At 42.7% G+C, this 20747-nt stretch overlaps 1 protein-coding gene across 1 annotated transcript in view; it reads left to right on the plus strand.

Moving 5' to 3' along the window:
* Positions 1–9218: 9218 nt before the first annotated feature.
* The window catches only part of LOC147111162 (uncharacterized), a 91518-nt gene continuing 79989 nt past the window's right edge, over positions 9219–20747 (plus strand). The window contains exon 1 of the mRNA XM_086001778.1: positions 9219–9527. Within this exon, the coding sequence (XP_085857904.1) occupies positions 9464–9527 (64 nt within the window). The 5' untranslated portion in view covers positions 9219–9463. The remainder of the gene's footprint in view (positions 9528–20747) is intronic.

Genomic DNA, 20747 nt, shown 5'->3' on the forward strand with positions numbered 1-20747 from the left:
TTTTTATGTCAAAGAGCTACTCTCGGTAATCCTGCACCATCAACACTCATGTGGTCCCAAAAATCATGGTCTCCTGTTTAAAAGAAAAGAAAAACAGAGAATGCAATGGGGGCTCTGCTTGAGAGCCCAAGGAGTTAATTTGTCAATTCATGATTTTCTTCTGTCACTGTGGGGAAATATCCACTCAAGTTAAGAAACTTAAAATTTAATAATGCCCAATATATGTTGACATTCAGCAATGCAAAAGTTGTTGCTTTGTGAATTAAAAACAGCTGTCAGCAGAAAAGGTTAACTTCTTTGCATGTTTATAAGAAGACGGGGTGAGATATTGTCAGACTCACGCACTTGCGCCACTTCACCTAAATTTTAAAAAATGTTGCTGAAAGAAAAAGAACCAAACTCCATTTTACTTTTTAAAAAAGTTTTTGTGCCATTAACACTTGCACAATGATTCTAATACAATTAAATTCTGGATTAATTTTAAACACATTCTTGTCAGGGAAGACAACATTTTTCAGATTAAACTCCAATTTTTGTTCCTTTAATCATTCTTTTATTCTTTTCGGCCACTTTTTAAACTGACCTCGGTCAGTCACAAGATCAAAGGGTGTCATCAGTTTGCTAGCAGCTGTCATATTCCAGTACAGCCAAGATTATTAAACAAGGAGAATCCACTTCACATCATTCTTTTAACAACAATCTTTACACTGTCTGACACTCAATACAACTCCAAACACATCAATTACACTCAACATTAACTCCTTATCTACTTCAAATTATTAAGCATTTAGGAATTTCAAAAATGCCAATTTTCATATGTGACAGTCTCACCTTCAGAATGAGAGACCCCCACATAATTTACAATAACCAGAATTCACTGTGGCCACAATAAATGTTTGGTTTTCACAATTTAATACATAAGAACATAAGAAATAGGAGCAGGAGTAGGCCATTCGGCCCTTCGAGCCTGCTCCGCCATTCAATGATATCATGGCTGATCTTCTGCCTCAATTCCATTCACTGGCCTTATCGCCATATCCCTTGATGCCCTTAATAGTCAGAAATCTATCGACTTCTGTTTTGAATACACCCAATGACTGAGCCTCCACAGCCCTCTGGGGTAGAGAATTCCAAAGATTCACCACCCTCTGTGTGAAGAAATTTCTTCTCATCTCAGTCCTGAATGGCCTACCCTTTATCCTGAGGCTGTGGCCCCTGGTTCGAGACTCCCCAGCCAAGGGAAACATTCTCCCAGCATCCACCCTATCAAGCCTATAATAATTTTGTATGCTTCAATGAGATTCCCTCTCATTCTTCTGAATTCAAGAGAATACAGGCCTAGTTTACTCAATCTCTTCTCATACGACAGTCCCGCCATCCCAGGAATCAATCTCGTGAACCTTCGTTGCACTCCCTGTACGGCAAGTACAGGAACTTTGTTATATCCGGCACCGACGGGACCGAGCTGTTGCCGATCTATCAAAACTGCCGGACATACAAAGTTAATGTTGAAGCATACAGAGGTTTTCATCTCCGTATCTGACAACAAACACTGTTGCTTAGCAACAGCTTGTAAACAGTCGGCCCGTACCTTGGAAGCGTCTCTGTAGCTTAGCAACAGCTTCAGAGAGACCTTCCAGAGCCCGACTGTTGAAAACAAAGCCACGAGAAGAAAAAAAACCTAACAAAACGGCTCCTGATTTCTGCCGGTAGATCGAGGTTTCCGGACATACAACCTCTGGATAAACCAAAGCTTCCTGTATATCCTTCCTTAGGTAAGGAGACCAAAATTGCACACAGTACTCCAGGTGTGGTCTCACCAAGACCCTATATAATTGGAGTAAGACTTCTTTACTCCTGTACTCAAATCCTCTTGTAATGAAGGCCAGCATGCCATTTGCCTTCCTAATGGCTTGCTGCACCTGCACATTCACTTTCAGTGACTCATGTACAAGGACACCCAGGTCCCTTTGAGCATCTGCATTCCCCAATCTTTCACCATTTAGGAAATACTCTGCCTTTCTCTTTTTTCTACCAAAGTGGATAACTTCACATTTATCCAAATTATAATCCATCTGCCATGTTCTCGCCCACTCACTGAGCCTGTCGAGATCCCCTTGAAGCCTCTTCACATCCTCTTCGCAACTGACACTGCCACCTAGCTTTGTGTCATCAGCAAATTTGGAAATGTTACATTTAGTCCCCTCATCCAAATCATTGATATAGATTGTGAATAGCTGGGGCCCAAGCACCAATCCTTGCAGTACCCCACTAGTCGCCTGCCATCCTGAAAAAGACTCGTTTATCCCTACTCTTTGTTTTCTGTCTGTTAACCAATTCTCAATCCATGCTAGTATATTACCCCCAATTCCATGTGCCCTCATTTTGTTCACCAACCTCTTGTGTGGGACCTTATCGAAGGCCTTCTGAAAATTCAAATACACCACATCTACCGGTTCCCCTTTGTCTACTCCACTAGTTACATCCTCAAAGAACACCAATAGGTTTGTCAAACAGGACTTCCCTTTCATAAATCCACTTTGACTCTGCCCAATCTTACTATTAGTTTCTAAGTGCCCAGTTATTGCATCCTTTATAATAGATTCCAGCATTTTCCCAACTACTGATGTGAGACTAACAGGTCTGTAGTTCCCCGTTTTTTCTCTCCCTCCTTTCTTAAATAGCGGGGTTACATTTGCTATCCTCCAATCTGCAGGAACCATTCCAGAATCTATAGAATTTTGGAAGATGACAACCAATGCGTCCACTATCCCAATGGCCACCTCTTTCAAAACCCTAGGATGTAGGTCATCCGGTCCTTGAGATTTATCAACTTTTAGTCCCATTAATTTTGCTAGTACTGTTTTTTTACTAATAATAATTTCTTTAAGTTCCTCATTCTCGCTACACCCTTGGTTCTCTCGTATTTCTGGGAGGTTTTTTGTGTCTTCCTCCGTGAAGGCAGAAACAAAGTATTTATTTAATTTCTCTGCCATTTCCTCATTCCCCATTATAAATTCTCCCGTCTCTGACTGTAAAGGACCTACATTTACCTTCGCCAGTCTTTTCCTTTTCACATACCTATAGAAGCTTTTACAATACGTTTTTATATTTTTCGCTAGTTTGTGCTCATATTCCATTTTCCCTTTCTTTATCAATTTCTTGGTCCCCCTTTGCTGATTTCTAAAAAGATCCCAATTCTCAGGCTGACTGCTTTTTCTGGCAACTTTATAAGCTTCCTCCTTTGACTTAATACTAGCTTTAATTTCTTTTGTTAGCCATGGTTGGATCACTTTTCCTTTTGGGTTTTTATGCCCTAGAGGAATATATGTTTATTGCAAATTATGCATTATTTCCTTGAATGTTAGCCATTGTATGTCCACCTTCATACCTTTTAGTGTAGTCTCCCAATCTACCATAGCCAACTTGTCCCTCATACCCTTGTAGTTTCCTCTGTTTAGATTGAAGACCTTAGTTTCAGATTGGACTACATCACTCTCAAACTTAATATAAAATTCAATCATATTATGGTCACTTGTCCCTAAAGGCCCCTTTACCACAAGATTATTGATTAGCCCTTTCTCATTACACAGTACCAGATCCAGAATAGCCTGTTCCCTGGTTGGTTCCTCCACATACTGATCCAGGAAACCATCTTGCATGCATTCCAAGAATTCGTCCTTCACACCATTAGTGGTAATTTGATTTGCCCAGTCAATATGTAGATTAAAATCCCCCATGATTTCGGTATTGCCCTTGTTACATGCACTTCTAATCTCTTGATTGATACTGTGCCCTACATTACCACTACTGTTTGGTGGACTATACACAACTCCCACCAATGTTTTCCGCCCTTTGCTGTTTCTTAGCTCCACCCAAACTGATTCCAGTTCTACATCACGATCTGCCAAGCCAAGATCTTTTATCTCTACCGATCTCATCCCTTATTAACAGCACTACGCCACCTCCTTTTCCTTTTTGTCTGTCCTTCCTAATGTTGAGTACCCTGGAACATTCAGTTCCCAGCTTTGGTTACCCTGCAACCATATCTCTGTAATGGCAATTATATCATACCCATTTACTTCTATTAGTGCCATTAATTCATCCACCTTGTTGCGAATGCTACATGCATTTAGATAAAGTGCCTTCAACTTTGCCTGTTTAATATTTTTCTGCACTTTGACCCTCTTTACTGTTGGCCTTTGTTTCTGCTCCTTACTAGTTTTGCTGACTATTTTTCTAACTTGCACTTCCAGCTTTGTTTCTCTCTGTTCTGGGCCCACTCTTAGATTCCCAGCCCCCTGACAAACTAGTTTAAATCCTTCCCAACAGCACTAGCAAACCCCACTGTGAGGATATTGGTGCCGGTTCTGCCGAGGTGTAACCCATTCAGCTTGTACAGGTCCCACCTTCCCCAGAATCGGTCCCAATGCCTCAGGAATTTAATTCCCTCCCTCCTACACCATCTCTCCAGCCATGCATTCATCTGGTCTATTCTCCTATTTCTGCTCTCGCTAGCACATGGCACTGGGAGTAATCCTGAGATTACTACCTTTGAGGTCCTGCTTTTTAATTTATTTCTTAGCTCCCTATATTCTGCTTGCAGGACCTCGTCCCTCTTTCTACCTATGTCGTTGGTACCGATATGGACCACGACCTCTGGCTGTTCACCCTCCCCCTTCAGAATGTCCTGCAGCCGCTCACTGACATCCTTGACCCTGGCACCAGGGAGGCAACATACCATCCTGGAGTCATGTCTGCGGCCACAGAAACGTCTCTCTGTTCCCCTTACGATAGAATCCCCTATCACTATTGCTCTCCCACTCTTTTTCCTCCCCTCCTGTGCAGCTGATCCACTTGTAGTGCCACGGACTTGGTTCTTGCTGCATTCCCCTGAGAAACCATCTCCCTCAGCTGTATCCAAAACGGAAAATCTGTTGGAGAGGGAGATGGACCCAGGGGACTCCTGCACGACCTTCCTAGTTCTTTTACTCTGTCTGGCAGTCACCTATTCCCTTTCTGCCTGTGCACTCTTTACCTGCGATGTGACCACCTCGTTAAATGTGCTATCCGCGAAGATCTCAGCCTCACAGATGCTCCACAGTGACTCCAGCTGCAGCTCCAGCTGCAGCTCCAGCTCCAAAACACGGATTTCGAGTAGCTGCAGCTGGAGACACTTCCTGCACACGTGTTCAGCCTGGACACTGAAAGTGTCCCTGACTTCCTACATAGCACAGGAGGAGCACTCCACGCTGCCGAGCTGCCCTGACATGTCCTACCCTTAATTTACTCCCTTAATTTACGTTAGTTAAACTCAACTCTAATTTAATTCAGCAATATCTTAAACGTAACACAATACAGAACAGATAAAATTATCAAAATAGCATGTGCTTACAAAAACCCAATAAATTACATCATCTTTCTTTTTGTTCTTTCATCAGACATCTTTCCAAAAGCATGTTGGCCTTTATTGCAAGGGGGTTGGAATACAAGAGTAAGGAAGTCTTACTACAGTTGTGCAAGGCTTTGGTGAGACCACACCTGGAGTACTGTGCACTGTTTTGGTCTCCTTATCTGAGAAAGGACATACATGCCTTAGAGACGGTGCAACGAAGGTTTACTAGATTGATCCCTGGGATGAGAGGGTTGTCCTATGTGAGGAGAGATTGAGCAGATTTGGCCTATACTCTCTGGAGTTTAGAAGAATGAGAGGTGATCTCATTGAAACATATAAGATTCTGAGGGGATTTACAGGGTAGATGCTGAGAGGTTGTTTCCCCTGGCTGGAGAGTCTAGAACTAAGGGGCATAGTCTCAGGATAAGGGGTCGATTATTTAAGACTAAGATGAAGAGGAATTTCTTCACTCAGATGTTTGTGAGTCTTTGGAATTCTCTACCCCAAAGGGTAGAGTCATTGAGTATATTCAAGGCTGAGATAGATAGATTTTTGGACTCTAGGGGAATCAAGGGATATGGGGATCAGGTGGGAAAGTGGAGTTGAGGTGGAAGATCAGCCATGATCTTACTGAATGGCAGAGCAGGCGCGAGGGGTCATATGGCCAACTCCTGCTCCTGCTCCTGATTCTTATGTTCTTAAACAAAATCTTTGTAATTTTCTTACATATTGAAAAGAGGGCAGAGCCACCGCAGTGGTACCAAAACATTCACGCAGGCTTTTTAAAGAGACAGTACGCTGAAAGCAAAAGAACTACAGCAACTTGTAACAGTAGAAAAGGGACAGAATCTTCCCCATTCTCCTTTTTTGTTCGATCATAGACTAAATTGTCCTTTTTCTCTTAAACCAATTTACAATTTCTGATGTTTGTTACTTAACCCCATTTGGAAAAACAGTCAATTATAACCAGACACACTGGTCACCCTTCTGTGCCATTTGAAACAGGCCAATGTAATCAATCTGAAAATGTCTCCACGGGCCATGGATGCTTGGACATGGCTATACTGGGCACATGTGAGGCAGTCATTAATAATAGCATTTGCAGTCTGATCCATTCCAGGCCTCCACATCGGATGCATTAGCCTTGGGAGCAGCCTGTCACTATTTTGGTGCACTTCATCTGCTGTGAAAGGACTGATGTTAACCTCTCCTCCTCCTTCTGTGCTTTATTTTTGAACATTTCAATCTCTACCTACATTTTGTCTTCAATCTCACACAAAGGCTGCATCTGCCGTCCCTCATTTTTCTTTTTAGTTCAAAATTGTGAAACCATGCGAGGATATCTCTTGCTACGTTACACAACCCAAATTGTGTGTTTGTGTAGCTACGTTAAGGAACCCACATGTTTTACCACGTTAAACAATCCACCCTGTGAGTCCATCTGTGAACCCACCACAGTACTGTCCCTGGACTATTACATAGGTCTCCTACGACCCAAAAACTTGTTAACAGCTACAACTGTTGAATATTTAAATGTCTTAATCCAAATGTACACTCTCGGGAGCCGCAAGCCTACATTTCGTTGTACTGCACTTGTGCACTAACAATGACAATAAAAGTTGATTTGATTTGATTTGAACTGCCTAAACACATACACATATACAAGTTGCACCTCGAGGCCCCACGTTAGTGCGAGTAATTTCTATGAGATTTGGTCTTTGGTATTCAAAGACTTGAGGGAGCCTTGTACAAAGTACAGGAAACTCTCTGGTATCCGGCACTGACGGGACCGGGATGGTGCCGGTTGATTAAAAATTCCGGATGACGGAGAGGGTTATCTACCGAGGCTATTTTTAACAAACAAAGAGCCAAACCCCTGTTATTGAGGTGTTCCGACTTCCGACAGCGCCAAGAAGCCGAGTAGTGGCAGTTTGGAGAGTTATCCCCATTGACTAATTCGGCCACCGCGGGAGACTCGGACTCAGACTCGGCAACATTTCCGGTTATTGAGGTGTTTTCGGAGTATGAATTTTGCCGGTTAATAGAGAATTCCGGTGCCGTTTAAACAAGAGTTTCCGTATATGTGTTTTATTGCAGTTATAAAAGAAGCTACAATACAACAAGTAAAGAGTTAAAATAAAAAAATTATAATTATAGCACAGTAAAATAAGAGATTCAACCTGTCAACATCTATATGGTTTCAGTGTGATCAAAATCAAAATAGCCTTGTAGTAACACGTGAGCTTGTCCAGACTCGCTCCGAGAACATTCTAACTAAACTAGGCTTTACGTCTTCTTTAAATCATTCATTATATTATGGGAATTTGAGCCTGCTTTTGTGCCTGTATGTCAATAGATTTCAATGTTTCCCCAAACCAAGAAACCTCCTAACCATTCCAAGATAGACAGACACAGTCAACCAACAGTTCCCATGCTATGATCCCATAACGTAAGATAACCACAGTAGACGAAATATCTCCTGACGTAGGTGTACAAGAAGTTACACAAACTGCTGACAATAACAAATTTGAATTCTGGCGCCCAGAATTGTCCCCAATACTCCAGCTGAGGCCTAACCAGTGATTTATAAAGTTCTAGCATGAGCTCTTTGCTTTTATAGTCTATTCCTCTATTTATAAACCCAAGTAACCCAAATGCTTTTTTAACCACCTTATCAACGTGCCCTGCCACCTTTAAGGATTTGTGTATATGCACACCAAGTTCTTTCTGCTCATCTACCCTTTTCAAAATTGTGCCATTTATAGTATACTATCTTTCTATATTAGTCCTCCCAAAGTGCATCACTTCACACGTCTCCACATTTAACTCCTTCTACCATGCTCCTGCCCATTTAACCATCCTGTCTATGTCATCCTGAAGTCTACAACTATCCACATGACTATCAACTACGGTGCCAAGTTTCGTATCATCTGCAAACTTTATAATGCTGTTCCCTACACCCGAATCTACGTCGTTTGTAAAAATTGAAGAGTAAACTGACCCTTGTGGAACACCACTGCAAACCATCTCCCAGTCTGAAAAACATCCATCACCCACTGCATCTCGTCACTGAGCCAATTCTGTATCCACACCGACCCTGTCCCCTTAATTCCATGGGCTACCATCTTCTTAACAAGCCTCTTGTGTGGCACTTTGTCGAATGCCTTCTGAAAGTCCAAATACACTTGTAAAAGTGCCTATTAAAATCTGCTAGGCGTAAACTTGAGCTCATCCAAAAATCTGCTGCCCTATCCTAACTTGCGGCAAGTCCCGTTCACCCATCACCCCTTTGGTTACTGACCTACATTGATTCATGGGCCACCAATGCCACAATTTTACAATTCTCATCCTCATGTTCCAATGGCCCCCACCTCCAGCTCTACAACCCTCCAAAAACTCTGTCTTTCTCCAACTCTGGCCTCTTGTGCATTCTCCACTTCCTTCAACCCACCATTGGCGGCTATGCCATCAGCCATCTAGGCCCTAAACTCTAGAATTCCCTCTCCAAACTTCTCCGCCACTCCACCTCTCTCTCCTCCTTTAAGAACCTCTGTAAAACCCACCTCCTGGATGAAGCTTTTGGTCATCCCTCCCAATATTACCTGTGAAGCCCCTTGGGATGTTTTAATTAACGTTAAATATACAATATAAATGTAAGTTGTGTTGTTGGTGTTGACTCTACTTTAGAATATATTGCAGAGACACGGTGTGATGTGATTATATATATATAAATAAAAATAATAATTGGGTACCTTGTTTAAAAGCCTATCTGCTTGTCAAATAATACTGTAATTTTCATCTGTGAGCTCTGGGAGGCACTGTTTGAACTTTTGAGATGTTTATGGAGAACCCCTTCAGGGATGACTCACTGTAGGATACTTCTCACAACTGGGAGCGAGTTCGTCAGCCGACGCCTATGATTTTTTTTTAGTAGTCTATTTGCAGGCGGACGGTGCAGGGGTTCGTGTGTCTTTGAGTAGTGACTTGGCTGGGGGCGCCGTCTGGCCGGGTTTCGGCTGTGTGCCCTTTAGGAGCTGAGCTGAGAAGTTAAAGGGTTGGTCTAAGTCAATGGCGTCTACATGCTTGTTCACTGCTAGCGTCCTGTGGTGTTTAGTGATATTTTTACCTTTCGGTGAGTTTTTCTTTCCACAGTCTAAAACATCAGTTTATAATTAATAATGTTCCACGGCGACTTGAAAGCTCCTCGTCCGCCTTGGTGTTCTCCAGAGGCGGGGTTATGTTCAAGTCTCTTTGTTAAGATGTTGTTTAGCTCTCTCTTTAATTAAATATGACTCAAGACCGCCTTTAATGAATTATTTCGTTTTTTTTTAACCTTATTGCTTTTTCCCCCCGCCCAGGTTTTTTGAATCCAGGTTATATTAGAAGATATATTTTAAAGAAAAGTTGGCTCCCTAAATAGCTTATCCGTGAGAGCTGAGCCTTGTAAATCAGCGAAGGTACTCGGTTCGATCCGCCGCTCCCCGCCTGTGATTAGTTGGCTGTAAATCTTAACCAGGCTGCTGTGTTTGTTCGTGAAGAGGAGGAAATCCGCCAGCATTTCTGCCCCTGATCCTTGACCCAGGATTGGGGTCAGCTGTGATGGTCCATCTAGTCAAATAGCTTGCATACTCAATGCCGAGGCTCCACACACGCACACAAAATGACCTGAGGAGTGAGTGACTGCTGCCTCTAGACCTGTAGGAAAGGAGAACATTTGCAGGAAACATGAAATATTTCTTGTGGCTTACATTCCTTGCTGCAATTAAAAGGAAATAAAATCTCCTCCAATTGCTTTGAGATGACTGTCCGTGTAGCAATTTGGCTAGCCTGGGCAACATACAAGGAATGCCCTTTGCCCAGGAGCCAAGTTAAACAGCTGCATATTTTCTACCATGATGGATGTGGTGGTCACACTAATGTGAACCATGCTTTGGTATAACGCTGTTGACTCACTAGTGAAATCTGTTGTCCAGAGTTAGCATCTAGAGTCCTGAATGCCTGGTGCCAGCTTTATTACCATGTGGCTTTCCTTCTCATGTAATTGAAAGAAATGTTTGATTTCTCTTTTAATATGTCCCAATGCTGCTGTGGTGGATGAATATGTTCAACTCTGAATCTTTGACCTATTCACTTTCTGTGTGTCAAGCTTCTGTGCTGCCAGTTTTGCTTATTTCTTCCTGCTCAGAAATATGTTTCTGTTCTATTCTGCCATGATTGTGTGCTCAACAGTATAACCAGTGTAAACGAACATAAATAATATATAGTCTGCCTTGCAACATAGAAAATCCCCTATATTCAGTCTGCATCTTAACTATTAGGTTGGATGGGTATCTCGTATGATTAAGACGACTGACTTTTTGCCTCTAGGACTTGATCAGCTATAGCCTGCACTCCTAAGATAATACTGCTGGCTGCAAGATTCTACATGAAATGAACTTTAGCGACTACGCCTTTAGTAGGTGTGAGTTTACAGCTTAAAACTACCCAAAGTTTGGCACAACTGCATCAGGATTGCAGTGTGAAAATTAAGAAAGGCATGTGATTTTGGCAAAGTAGAGAGCATTTTGCTGTGTAGCTGGCCACGTTCTGCCTGATTTGGCCCCTTGTGCATCCCCGATTTCCTTCGCACCTCTATTGGTGTCCGTGGTTTCAGCTGTCTTAGGCCCTTAGCTCTGGCATTCCCAGTCTAAATCTCTCCGCTTCTCTATTGCTCTCTCATTTAAGGTGCTCATTAAAACCTACCTCTTTGACCAAGCTTTTGATCACTTGCCCTAATATCTCCTTACGTGGCTCGGTGTCTGATAACGCTGCTGTGAAGCACCTTGGGATGTTTTGCCACATTAAAGGCACTATATAAATGCAAGTTGTTGTTGTTATATGCGGACACTGGGTGATAAATTGGGAAATCGACTTTGACTTCCCAGCGCTGGCATTCCTCAACTTGACCAGAACAAAATACCTATAAATTTAAGAAGAAAAGGATATTCTCCTGGAGTATTCCTACAAATTGAGAACACAACATATCCAAATTTGGAAACTTGTTGCTCTATTGAGTTTATCTGTTAACAACAACTTGCATTTATATAGCGCCTTTAACATAGTAAAATGTCCCAAGGTGCTTCACAGGAGCAATTATCAAATTTGACACCGAGCCCATGTGAGATATTGGGACAGGTGACCAGATGCTTGGTCAAACAGGTAGGTTTTAATGAATGTCTTAACGAGAGGGGAGAGAGGCGGAGAGGTTTAGGGAGGGAATTCCAGAGCTTAGGGCCTCAGCAGCTGAAGGCACGGCCGCCAATGGGTGGAGTGAAGAAAATTAGGGATGCACAAGAGGCCAGAATTGAAGGAGTGCAGAGATCTCGGAGGGTTGTAGGTCTGGAGGAGGTTACTGAGATGGTGAGGGGTGACTCCATGGAGGGATCTGAAAGCAAGGATGAGAATTTTAAGAGTTGTTGCTGGACCGGGAACCAATGTAGGTCAGTGAGCATGTTGGTTAAGAATTGAATCAGTTGAAGTTGAGGAAAATCATTGCTGGTTTACTGACAGCGCATCAATGGCCTAAACCCAACAGTTTGGTCAACTTCTTGCAGGTTTTCTCGCAGCAATTAACTTTGCTGGCTATTTGGGGGGTTGCATAAGCAATATGAGGAAATCAGGCATCAGCGGCTCAATTTTTCAGACTTTACTTAGTGGGACTTCTAGAGCTGGTGTCTTTTTATGCTGAGCCAGGCATCTGAATCTAAGCTGTCTTAGGCATGTTTCTTAGCCACTTAGATACTGTAGGTAGGATAGTTGTAAAAACTTTGAGCCTGTCATTAATTTTTAGTTTTTAACAATCAGGCACACAGGGAAGTACTTTTCATTTTTTTTAAAAATACGAACAATCTATAATCAGACCTCCAGTAGGAGAAGATGAAGGCATTGGGGAAATTCCAGGATTTGGAGCATCAGGGGAAGGGATGAGAAGGGAGGTCGACATAACTCATAAGAGGAGACATTCTCCACCCTGCCCTTTAGTGATTTGTTAAAATAAGTAGTTTTGAGTTTAAGATAACTTTTGGACAAGGTCTATATGGAGTTTTCTTGAAAATTGTGATGAGCATGTGTCTAGATTATTCAATTATGGGTTTTCAAACAGTGCTGTGATTTTGCAGCTCGTGAAGTGCAGGAAGTAGAGTCATAGAGTTTTACAGCACAGAAAGGGGCCCTTCGACCCATCGTGTCTGCGCCGCCCAACCATCCCTGTCCAGTCTAATCCCATTTTCCAGCATTTGGTCCATAGCCTTGTATGCAATGGCATTTCAAGTGCTCATCCAAATGCTTCTTGAATGTTGTGAGGGTTCCTGCCTCTACCACCCTTTCAGGCATTGAATTCCACATTCCAACCACCCTCTGGGTGAAAAAGTTCCTCCTCAAATCCCCTCTAAATCTCCTGCCCCTTACCCTGAATCTATGCCCCCTTGTTATTGACCCCCCCACTAAGGGGAAAAGTTCCTCTTTATCTACCCTATCTATGCACCTCATCATTTTGTACACCTCAATCAGGTCCCCCCTCAGCCTTCCCAGCTCCAAGGAAAACAACCCCAGCCTGTCCAGCCTCTCTTCATAGCTGAGGCGCTCCATCCCAGGTAACATCCTAGTGAATCTTCTCTGCACCCTCTCCAAAGCAATCACATCCTTCCTATAGTGAGGCGACCAGAACTGCACACAGTACTCCAGCTGTGGCCTCACCAGCGTTTTGTACAGCTCCATCATAACCTCCCTGCTCTTATATCCTATGCCTCGGCTAATGAAGGCAAGTATCCCATATGCCTTTTTAACCACCTTATCTACCTGCTCCGCTGCCTTCAGGGATCTATGTACATGTACACCAAGGTCCCTCTGACCCTCTGTACTTCCTAGGGTCCTACCACTCATTGTGTATTCCCTTGCCTTATTTGTCCGTCCAAAATGCATCACCTCGCACTTTTCAGGGTTAAATTCCATTTGCCACTTTTCCGCCCATCTGACCAACCCGTTTATATCGTCCTGTAGCCTGAGGCTTTCCTCCTCGCAATTTACCACCCCATCAATTTTCGTGTCATCTGCGAACTTACTGATCATACCTTTTACATTCTCATCCAAACCATTTATGTAGATCACAAACAACAAGGGACCCAGCACCGATCCCTGAGGTACCCCACTGGACACAGGCTTCCAGTCACAAAAGCAACCTTCGACCATCACCCTCTGCCTCCTGCCACTCAGCCAGTTTAGGATCCAACGCGCCAAGGCACCCTGGATCCCATGGGCTCTTACCTTCTTGACCAGTCTCCTATGCGGGACTTTGTCAAAAGCTTTACTGAAGTCCATGTAAACCACATCCACAGCATTTCCCTCATCTACCCCCGTAGTCACCCCCTCGAAAAATTCAATCAGATTTGTCAGACATGATTTACCCTTGACAAAGCTATGCTGACTATCCCCGATTAATCCTTGCCTCTCCAAGTGGAGATTAATTTTGTCCCTCAGAATTTTTTCCAATAATTTCCCCACCACAGATGTTAGACTCACTGGCCTGTAATTCCCTGGTTCATCCCTGCTACCCTTCTTGAATAATGGTACTACGTTAGCTGTTCTCCAGTCCTCTGGTACATCCCCTGTGGCCAGAGAGGTTCTGAAAATTTGTGTCAGAGCCCCTGCAATCTCCTCCTTTGCCTCCCACAGCAGCCTGGGATACATCTCGTCCGGGCCTGGGGATTTATCCACTTTTTGGCCTGCTAAAACCGCTAGCACCTCCTCCCTCTCGATGCTAATATGTTCAAGTATGTCACAGTCCCCTTGCCCGATTTCTATGTCTGCATCGTCTTTCTCCATAGTGAACACAGATGCAAAAAATTCATTTAAAACCCCGCCTACATCCTCTGGCTCTACACACAGATTGCCACTTTGGTCCCTAATGGGCCCTACCCTTTCCCTGGTTATCCTCTTGCCCTTAATATACTTATAAAACATCTTAGGATTTTCCTTTATTTTGCTCGCCAGTGTTATTTCATGGCCCCTCCTCGCCCTCCTAATTTCTTTTTTAAGTATGCCCCTGCACTTTTTATACTCCTCTAGGGCTTCTTCCGTCTTTAGTCTTTTGTAACTGCCAAAAGCCCCCCTTTTATTTCTAATGCATTTTTGTATATCCCTTGTCATCCAAGGTTCCCTTTGCTTGTTGGTCCCACCCTTGACCTTTACAGGAACATGTTGGCGTTGTACTCTCTCTATTTCCCTTCTGAAAGTCTTCCACTGTTTTGATGTGGATTTTCCTATAAGCAGCTGCTCCCAGTCCACTTTGGCCAGATCCTGCCTTATCATATTAAAATCGGCCTTCCCCCAATTTAGAACCCTTATTTCCGGGCCGTCTTTGTCTTTTTCCATGACCACCTTAAATCTCACCGAATTATGGTCACTGTCGCCAAAATGCTCTCCTACTGACACTTCCACCACTTGCCCGGCTACATTCCCCAGAATTAGGTCCAGTACCGCCCCCTCTCTTGTAGGACTTTCTACATGTTGGCTCAAAAAGCTCTCCTGGATGCACTTTAAGAATTCTGCACCCTCTATGCCTTTCACACTCTGACTGTCCCAATTTATATTGGGGAAGTTGAAATCCCCCACTATTATTACCCTATTATTTTCGCACTTTTCTGAGATTTGCCTACATATCTGTTCCTCTATCTCCCCCTGACTGTTTGTTTGGGGGCCTATAATACACTCCCAGCAACGTGCTTGCCCCCTTTTTGTTTTTAAGTTCTACCCATATGGCCTCATTAGAGGAACCTGCTAATATATCATCCCTCCTTACAGCAGTAATTGACTCCTTAATTAATATTGCAACAAAAGTAGGTCAACACAAAGCTACTTCCTGCATTTCTTAAGTAACAAAATTGCTTGACGAGCACCCTGCAATTGAATTTGGGTGGGGAAGCATAGTTTGTTGTTGAGACTTGCCCTGGCACCACCCTCTGCCAGATGCTCAATTACACCCTTTTTTAACTTGCTAATTGGTTTCCCCTTCTGTCCTCTCAGTATTGACTCCACATGGGAGCCAGCAGATAGGGGGAAAAGAGAACTCCTAACGCACTCAATTGTTCTCTTTTATTCGCCCAGCTCCTGTAGCAATTTATATCCCATGCAGTGCTGCAAATGGACTGGCTAAAGAAACCTACTGCAGTGTTAATTTTTACAGTTCCCCATTATTAAACTTGGTTTTAATTATTCTACATAATTTGTAGCAAGAGTTGTGATCAGTACCATGGTATTGTTGCAGAACTCACCCTTTTCTAAATAAAGAGAAGTGTTCTACAGGATTTCCTGTGGGGTATGTCTTTTGACCCACTGTGATTAGCCTGGCTCTGGACTAACGCCCACTCAACCAAAGTGAATAATACCCCACTTATATTGTGGAACCACCTGATGCAGCCCCTGGGATTAGTGTTGCTCTTAATAATCTTCTATTTACTCTAAATTTCTCTGTTGTGTTCCACCGACAGTGGGGTAACCTCTATTGTCTGTCATAATGGAGGGAGCCCCCCCCCCCCCCCCCAAACAGTTAATGGAAAGTTATAGATAATCTAGAGTCCCCAAATTTTGATCTTGCATATATGGTTCACCAGAACCCTAGTCAGCAATGAAGACAAATAAAACACCAGTAACAAGCATTTTATTCACTAAGAAAATATGAAGGCCCAGAATTTGAAGTCAGCAGCAAAGTGAAGGCGTATGCTGCTGGCCCCGAAGGGATCTTGCGATCCCCGTGTCGAGAACTTCGAGTATTACGACCTTCAATTCAAATGAATGGAGGTTAGTGGGGATTCCAATGTTCGAACTGCTGTGGTGTCAACAGGCTGTCTAAGCAGCCAATCAAAAGGCAGAATTCTCACAGATAGTAAACAAGGAAGTGAGTAAAAGCCCTTAAAATTCTAACTTTTTAAAATAGTTAGAGAGAGCAAAAGAAGGATTTGAGTTATTGCATGGGGGGAAAAGGCAAACCTGAAATAAAGATGTACAAACTATTTTTAAAAATTAAATTATTTTTTGAAAAGTTTCTTAAAAATTAAAATTTTTGTTAAATTGGACAAATTTCACACTGCACAAAATTAAAATTAGTTTTCCATGTCCTTAACATTTGTTTAGCAGTCAGTATGTTGTTAAAGCCCCAGTTACACCTAATCCCTTTGGGTCTAACTTTTAGTGGGGAATTTGACAGCGTAGTTACTGCAGAAGAGCCGAAGGGTTTTGTCAGTTTCAATGATTTACGAGATTTTACTGATTGCCGGCTCTGTGGAGGGGCAGTAGGTGGAGGGCACAGCGTAGCCAGTTTTGGAGCTCTCATTGACAGACCCCAACTTTGGGATTTCCGCATGGGCCAAAGCCCGAAGTTGCGGTCAGTTTCAAAGGCAGTACGACGACGTACTTGAGAGTACCCCGTCATACCGACCACAAATTCAGGGCCAAAAGCTGTGCGAAGAGGAGACGTGTTTTTATGTTGGAGTCTTTCAGTAGCAGACTTGTGGTACCCCTGCCGATGAGGGCACTCTTCAATATCAAGAACTTGATCGTGGAAAACTGTTTCTCTCTCACACCTGGCAGCTATCTCTTGCCCTGCCAGTACACTTTACACCTAATCTCAGCCTATTACCATCTCGTCTAGCTTCTAATCTCTCTTACTTCTTTTGTTTCTTTTATTCTTTTGTCCGATCGCAGCCCTGCCTTCGATCTAGTTTCTTTTCTTTCCAGTTTTGAAGAAGGGTTCGACCCGAAACGTCAACTCGAATTTCTCTCCACGGATGTTGCCTGACCTGCTGAGTTTTTCCAGCATTTTCTGTTGTTATTTCGGATTTCCAACATCTGCAGTATTTTGCTATCGTACTAAACATAAGGTGCCTGATTCCCCCATTTTAAACCGTGGGTATCTTGGGTCTCTGATTAGCGCTACAGCACGTGGTGGAGGTTGCAGATTTAGTGTTTCCCCTAGAGCCCTTTGTGACGATACGAGGTACCTTAACTCTGCCCTTGCTTGGAGGAAGGGAGCAGGAGGGTGGTTGTGGAGGTGGAGGGGGGGGGGGGCAGAGAAGGAATTAATACTTGGACGTTTGGAAGGAAGCAAGTCAGTCCCGATCACAGTTGAGACAACACCACACATGGGCATTTATAAGTTCCCATTGGGCAAGTGCTTCCAGTGCAATGCTTTTTTTGTATTTTTTTTATCATTTTTGTCTTTGTAGAATACTGTGGATGCATTGATCCAATCTCCTTATAGCAAATGGAAGTCGAGACCAACTTTTTATCAGGGATCTCACAAACTGTGTTTGGAATAACCATCTATTCCTCTGGACAGTTAGCCATGCCAAGCTGGCTATGTTTGCCTGGCACAGGCATCATATGTACCGAGCCAGCCCACCATTAGTTCCTGCTGTGCCATGACATGAAATTACATCATGAGGTTGGGATGCTCTGCACATGCGCAGAGGAACTGGTCTCTATTTACCCAGTCAGCCTCCAACAGGCCTACAAGGGACCAGCAACAGAGTTAACTATGAAAGCAGAAGAGCGAAGCAGGGAGGTCATTTTAGGATCACTCTCCCAGAACCAATGTAAAAGTGCCTGTAAATGCTGTCCGAGACGAGGGTTAATGATGAGTCCTTTACTCTCTGCCCCCATCAAGTACTTCTGTGAAAATGCTGGCGACTGGATGGCCTTTTGGAAGTAATTTAAGAATATTGTTCAGTTGAAAGTGAGAATAAATTTGAAAGGGGCTGTACTCCAGACGGGATTTGAAACTCCTACTGACGTGCCAAAAGTGTGGAAATCTATAGAGTTTAGCTGTCCTGGAGCATATTGGAACAAAAGCAGATATAAACATGTTTGCATCTGCTGAATACTGGTCTTCTGGAATGTACTGGAGGTGGGGTGGGGTGGTATGCTTAGCAGGAAAGGAATAGGAATGGGGAAAAAAGAAAAATTGGAAGTGTAAAAGACACTAAAGTATAGTTGTTTATATTGACTCTGAAACTTTCAAGAAGCCTAGGCAGTTTTTTTTATTACCGAAACATCACTTTCAAAATAAGGTTGTGACTTTGTCCCTGGGCAGGTTAAATCTTGTAAGAATTCCACGTTCTGTCTGAAAATATCATGACCATTTTAAACAATCACAAAACTGCAGAACAAGCATAGATGTGTCTGCACACGTGGTTATTCTGCAGTTGAGGAGCTTTGATTTTACATGCCTGATCTATTGAAATGAATTTTGCCTCCATAAGGATTTAGGTAGCATCTTGTTCCAGATACTTTGCTGTTTCTGTATTCGTTTGGTGCGTACTTGGGTGACTCGCTGCTTTGTTTGAAACTTTCAGTAATCTGTAGGCATTACACAATAACCTGTGCATTGTTTAACAAAAAAGCCTTCCTTGCATTGCAGTGTATTTTTTTTAATGTTATTTTAAACAGACTATCCCACCCTCTCCCACATTAGCATGGGACATTTGCTTTGAATTCTCAAAACAGACTATATGTATCTATATTGAACAGCAATGTTCAATACCTGTGCTATCTGGTATAGAATTTGGCTCTAGCCTTTACTGTGGTTTTTTTAAAACCTTTTTTCGTTCGAGTTTTACTTTGTGTGAAATAATTTCACTCAAAGCACAAACCTGATTCACTTCAGTATCAGATCAATCATTTTGATTGACAACTGTTGTGAAACTGACAACTGTTGTGAAACTGGCACTGGTAAGAAGAGTTGGAATTATTTTACACTGTTCAGTTCAAGCAGCTGCAGATTAGGGTAGGGTACAGTAGTGGTTATGTTACTAGTAATCCAGACAACGCGAGTTCCAATCCTGCCATGGCCGTTTGCGAATTGGAATTCAGTTTATAATTTTTTTTAAAATCTGGAAATTCAGTTTATGAAAGAAAAGTGACTATGAAGTTGTTGAATTATTATTAAAAACCCATCTTGTTCACTAATGTCCTTTTAGGGAAGGAATCCTGGTGTCCTTACCTGGTCTGGCTTATATGATACCCTAGTCCTGCACCAACGTGGTTGACTCTTAACTGCCCTTTGAAGTGCCTAGCAAGCCACTCAGTTGTAATAAATATTGGCTTTGCCAGCGATGCCACATCCCAGGAATGAATTTAAAAAACATTCAGTGCTGGTTGTGGAATTCATGGCTACTGTGTAATTTGGGCGCTTGAAAATCTGAAATCTGGTGCAGTATCAGTTTGGTTCAGTTGGTAGCACTTTCACTTTTGATCACCTGGTTGTTGTTTCAAGCCTGTTCCAGGGTTTGAGCACACAGTCTCAGCTGGCACTCTGGTACTGTACTGAGAAAATGCTGCATTGTCAGTGGTGCTGACCCTTGGATGAGGGATAAAACAAGCCCTCTTCTACTTGTCCTGGTGGATGTTAAAGATCCTGTGGGAGTCTTCAAACAGGGTTGCCAGTCCTGGCCATTATTTCTCTCTCAACTAATAATGCCAAAAAGCAAATTAACTAGTCATTCATTTCATTATTTTTTGTGGGACCTTAACTTAAGATGTGCAAAACATCTGTTTACATACTCGCTCAAAGTAGTTAATAACGTGAAGTATTTTGAGATTTTTGAGAAACATAAAACATGATATAAAGGTAAGTACAAAAGCAAAAAACTGCGGATGCTGACAATCTGAAATAAAAACAGAAACTGCTGGAAATACTCAGCAGGTCAAGCAGCATCTGTGGAGAGAGAAACAGAGTTAACGTTTCAGGTCGATGACCCTTCGAAGGGTACTCGAGCTGAAACGTTAACTCTGTTTCTCTCTCCACAGATGCTGCCTGACCTGCTGAGTATTTCCAGCAGTTTCTGTTATATATAAATGTAAGTCTTGTTTTGTTCTTTATGTAGGGGTACAGTTATATTATCACTGACACAAAATTAGCTACATAACTCCTGATTAATGACATGAACTGACTCCAGAATACTGGGTTGTCTCATCACTTGAGCTTGACACTCAAGTGCAATTTCAGTACGGTGCCAAACCAGATTTTAAAAGTGTGCAGGCAGTCCATTTGACCTGGGTATTTTATAAATTTAATGAGTCTTTTTGTTTGTCCATTGTTTAGAGAATGTGGGCACTCCCGTCCATGCTGACAAAACATTTTAACTATTATTAGGAGTGGTTTGTGAATACACGTAAGCATTGTCCTGTCCTGGTGGTCAGAGTGTGATTTGACAAGGGTCCTTTGACTGAGGGACGAGCTAAGCCCTTTTCTACTTGTTCTGGTGGATGCACAGGCCTACTATTTAACAGGGGTCCTGCTAGCTGTAAATCGCACTGCATG

Source organism: Somniosus microcephalus, chromosome 11 (genome assembly GCF_052327205.1).
Source record: "Somniosus microcephalus isolate GS21.2 chromosome 11, FLI_Smic_1.0, whole genome shotgun sequence".
Classification (NCBI taxonomy): Eukaryota; Metazoa; Chordata; class Chondrichthyes; order Squaliformes; family Somniosidae; genus Somniosus; species Somniosus microcephalus.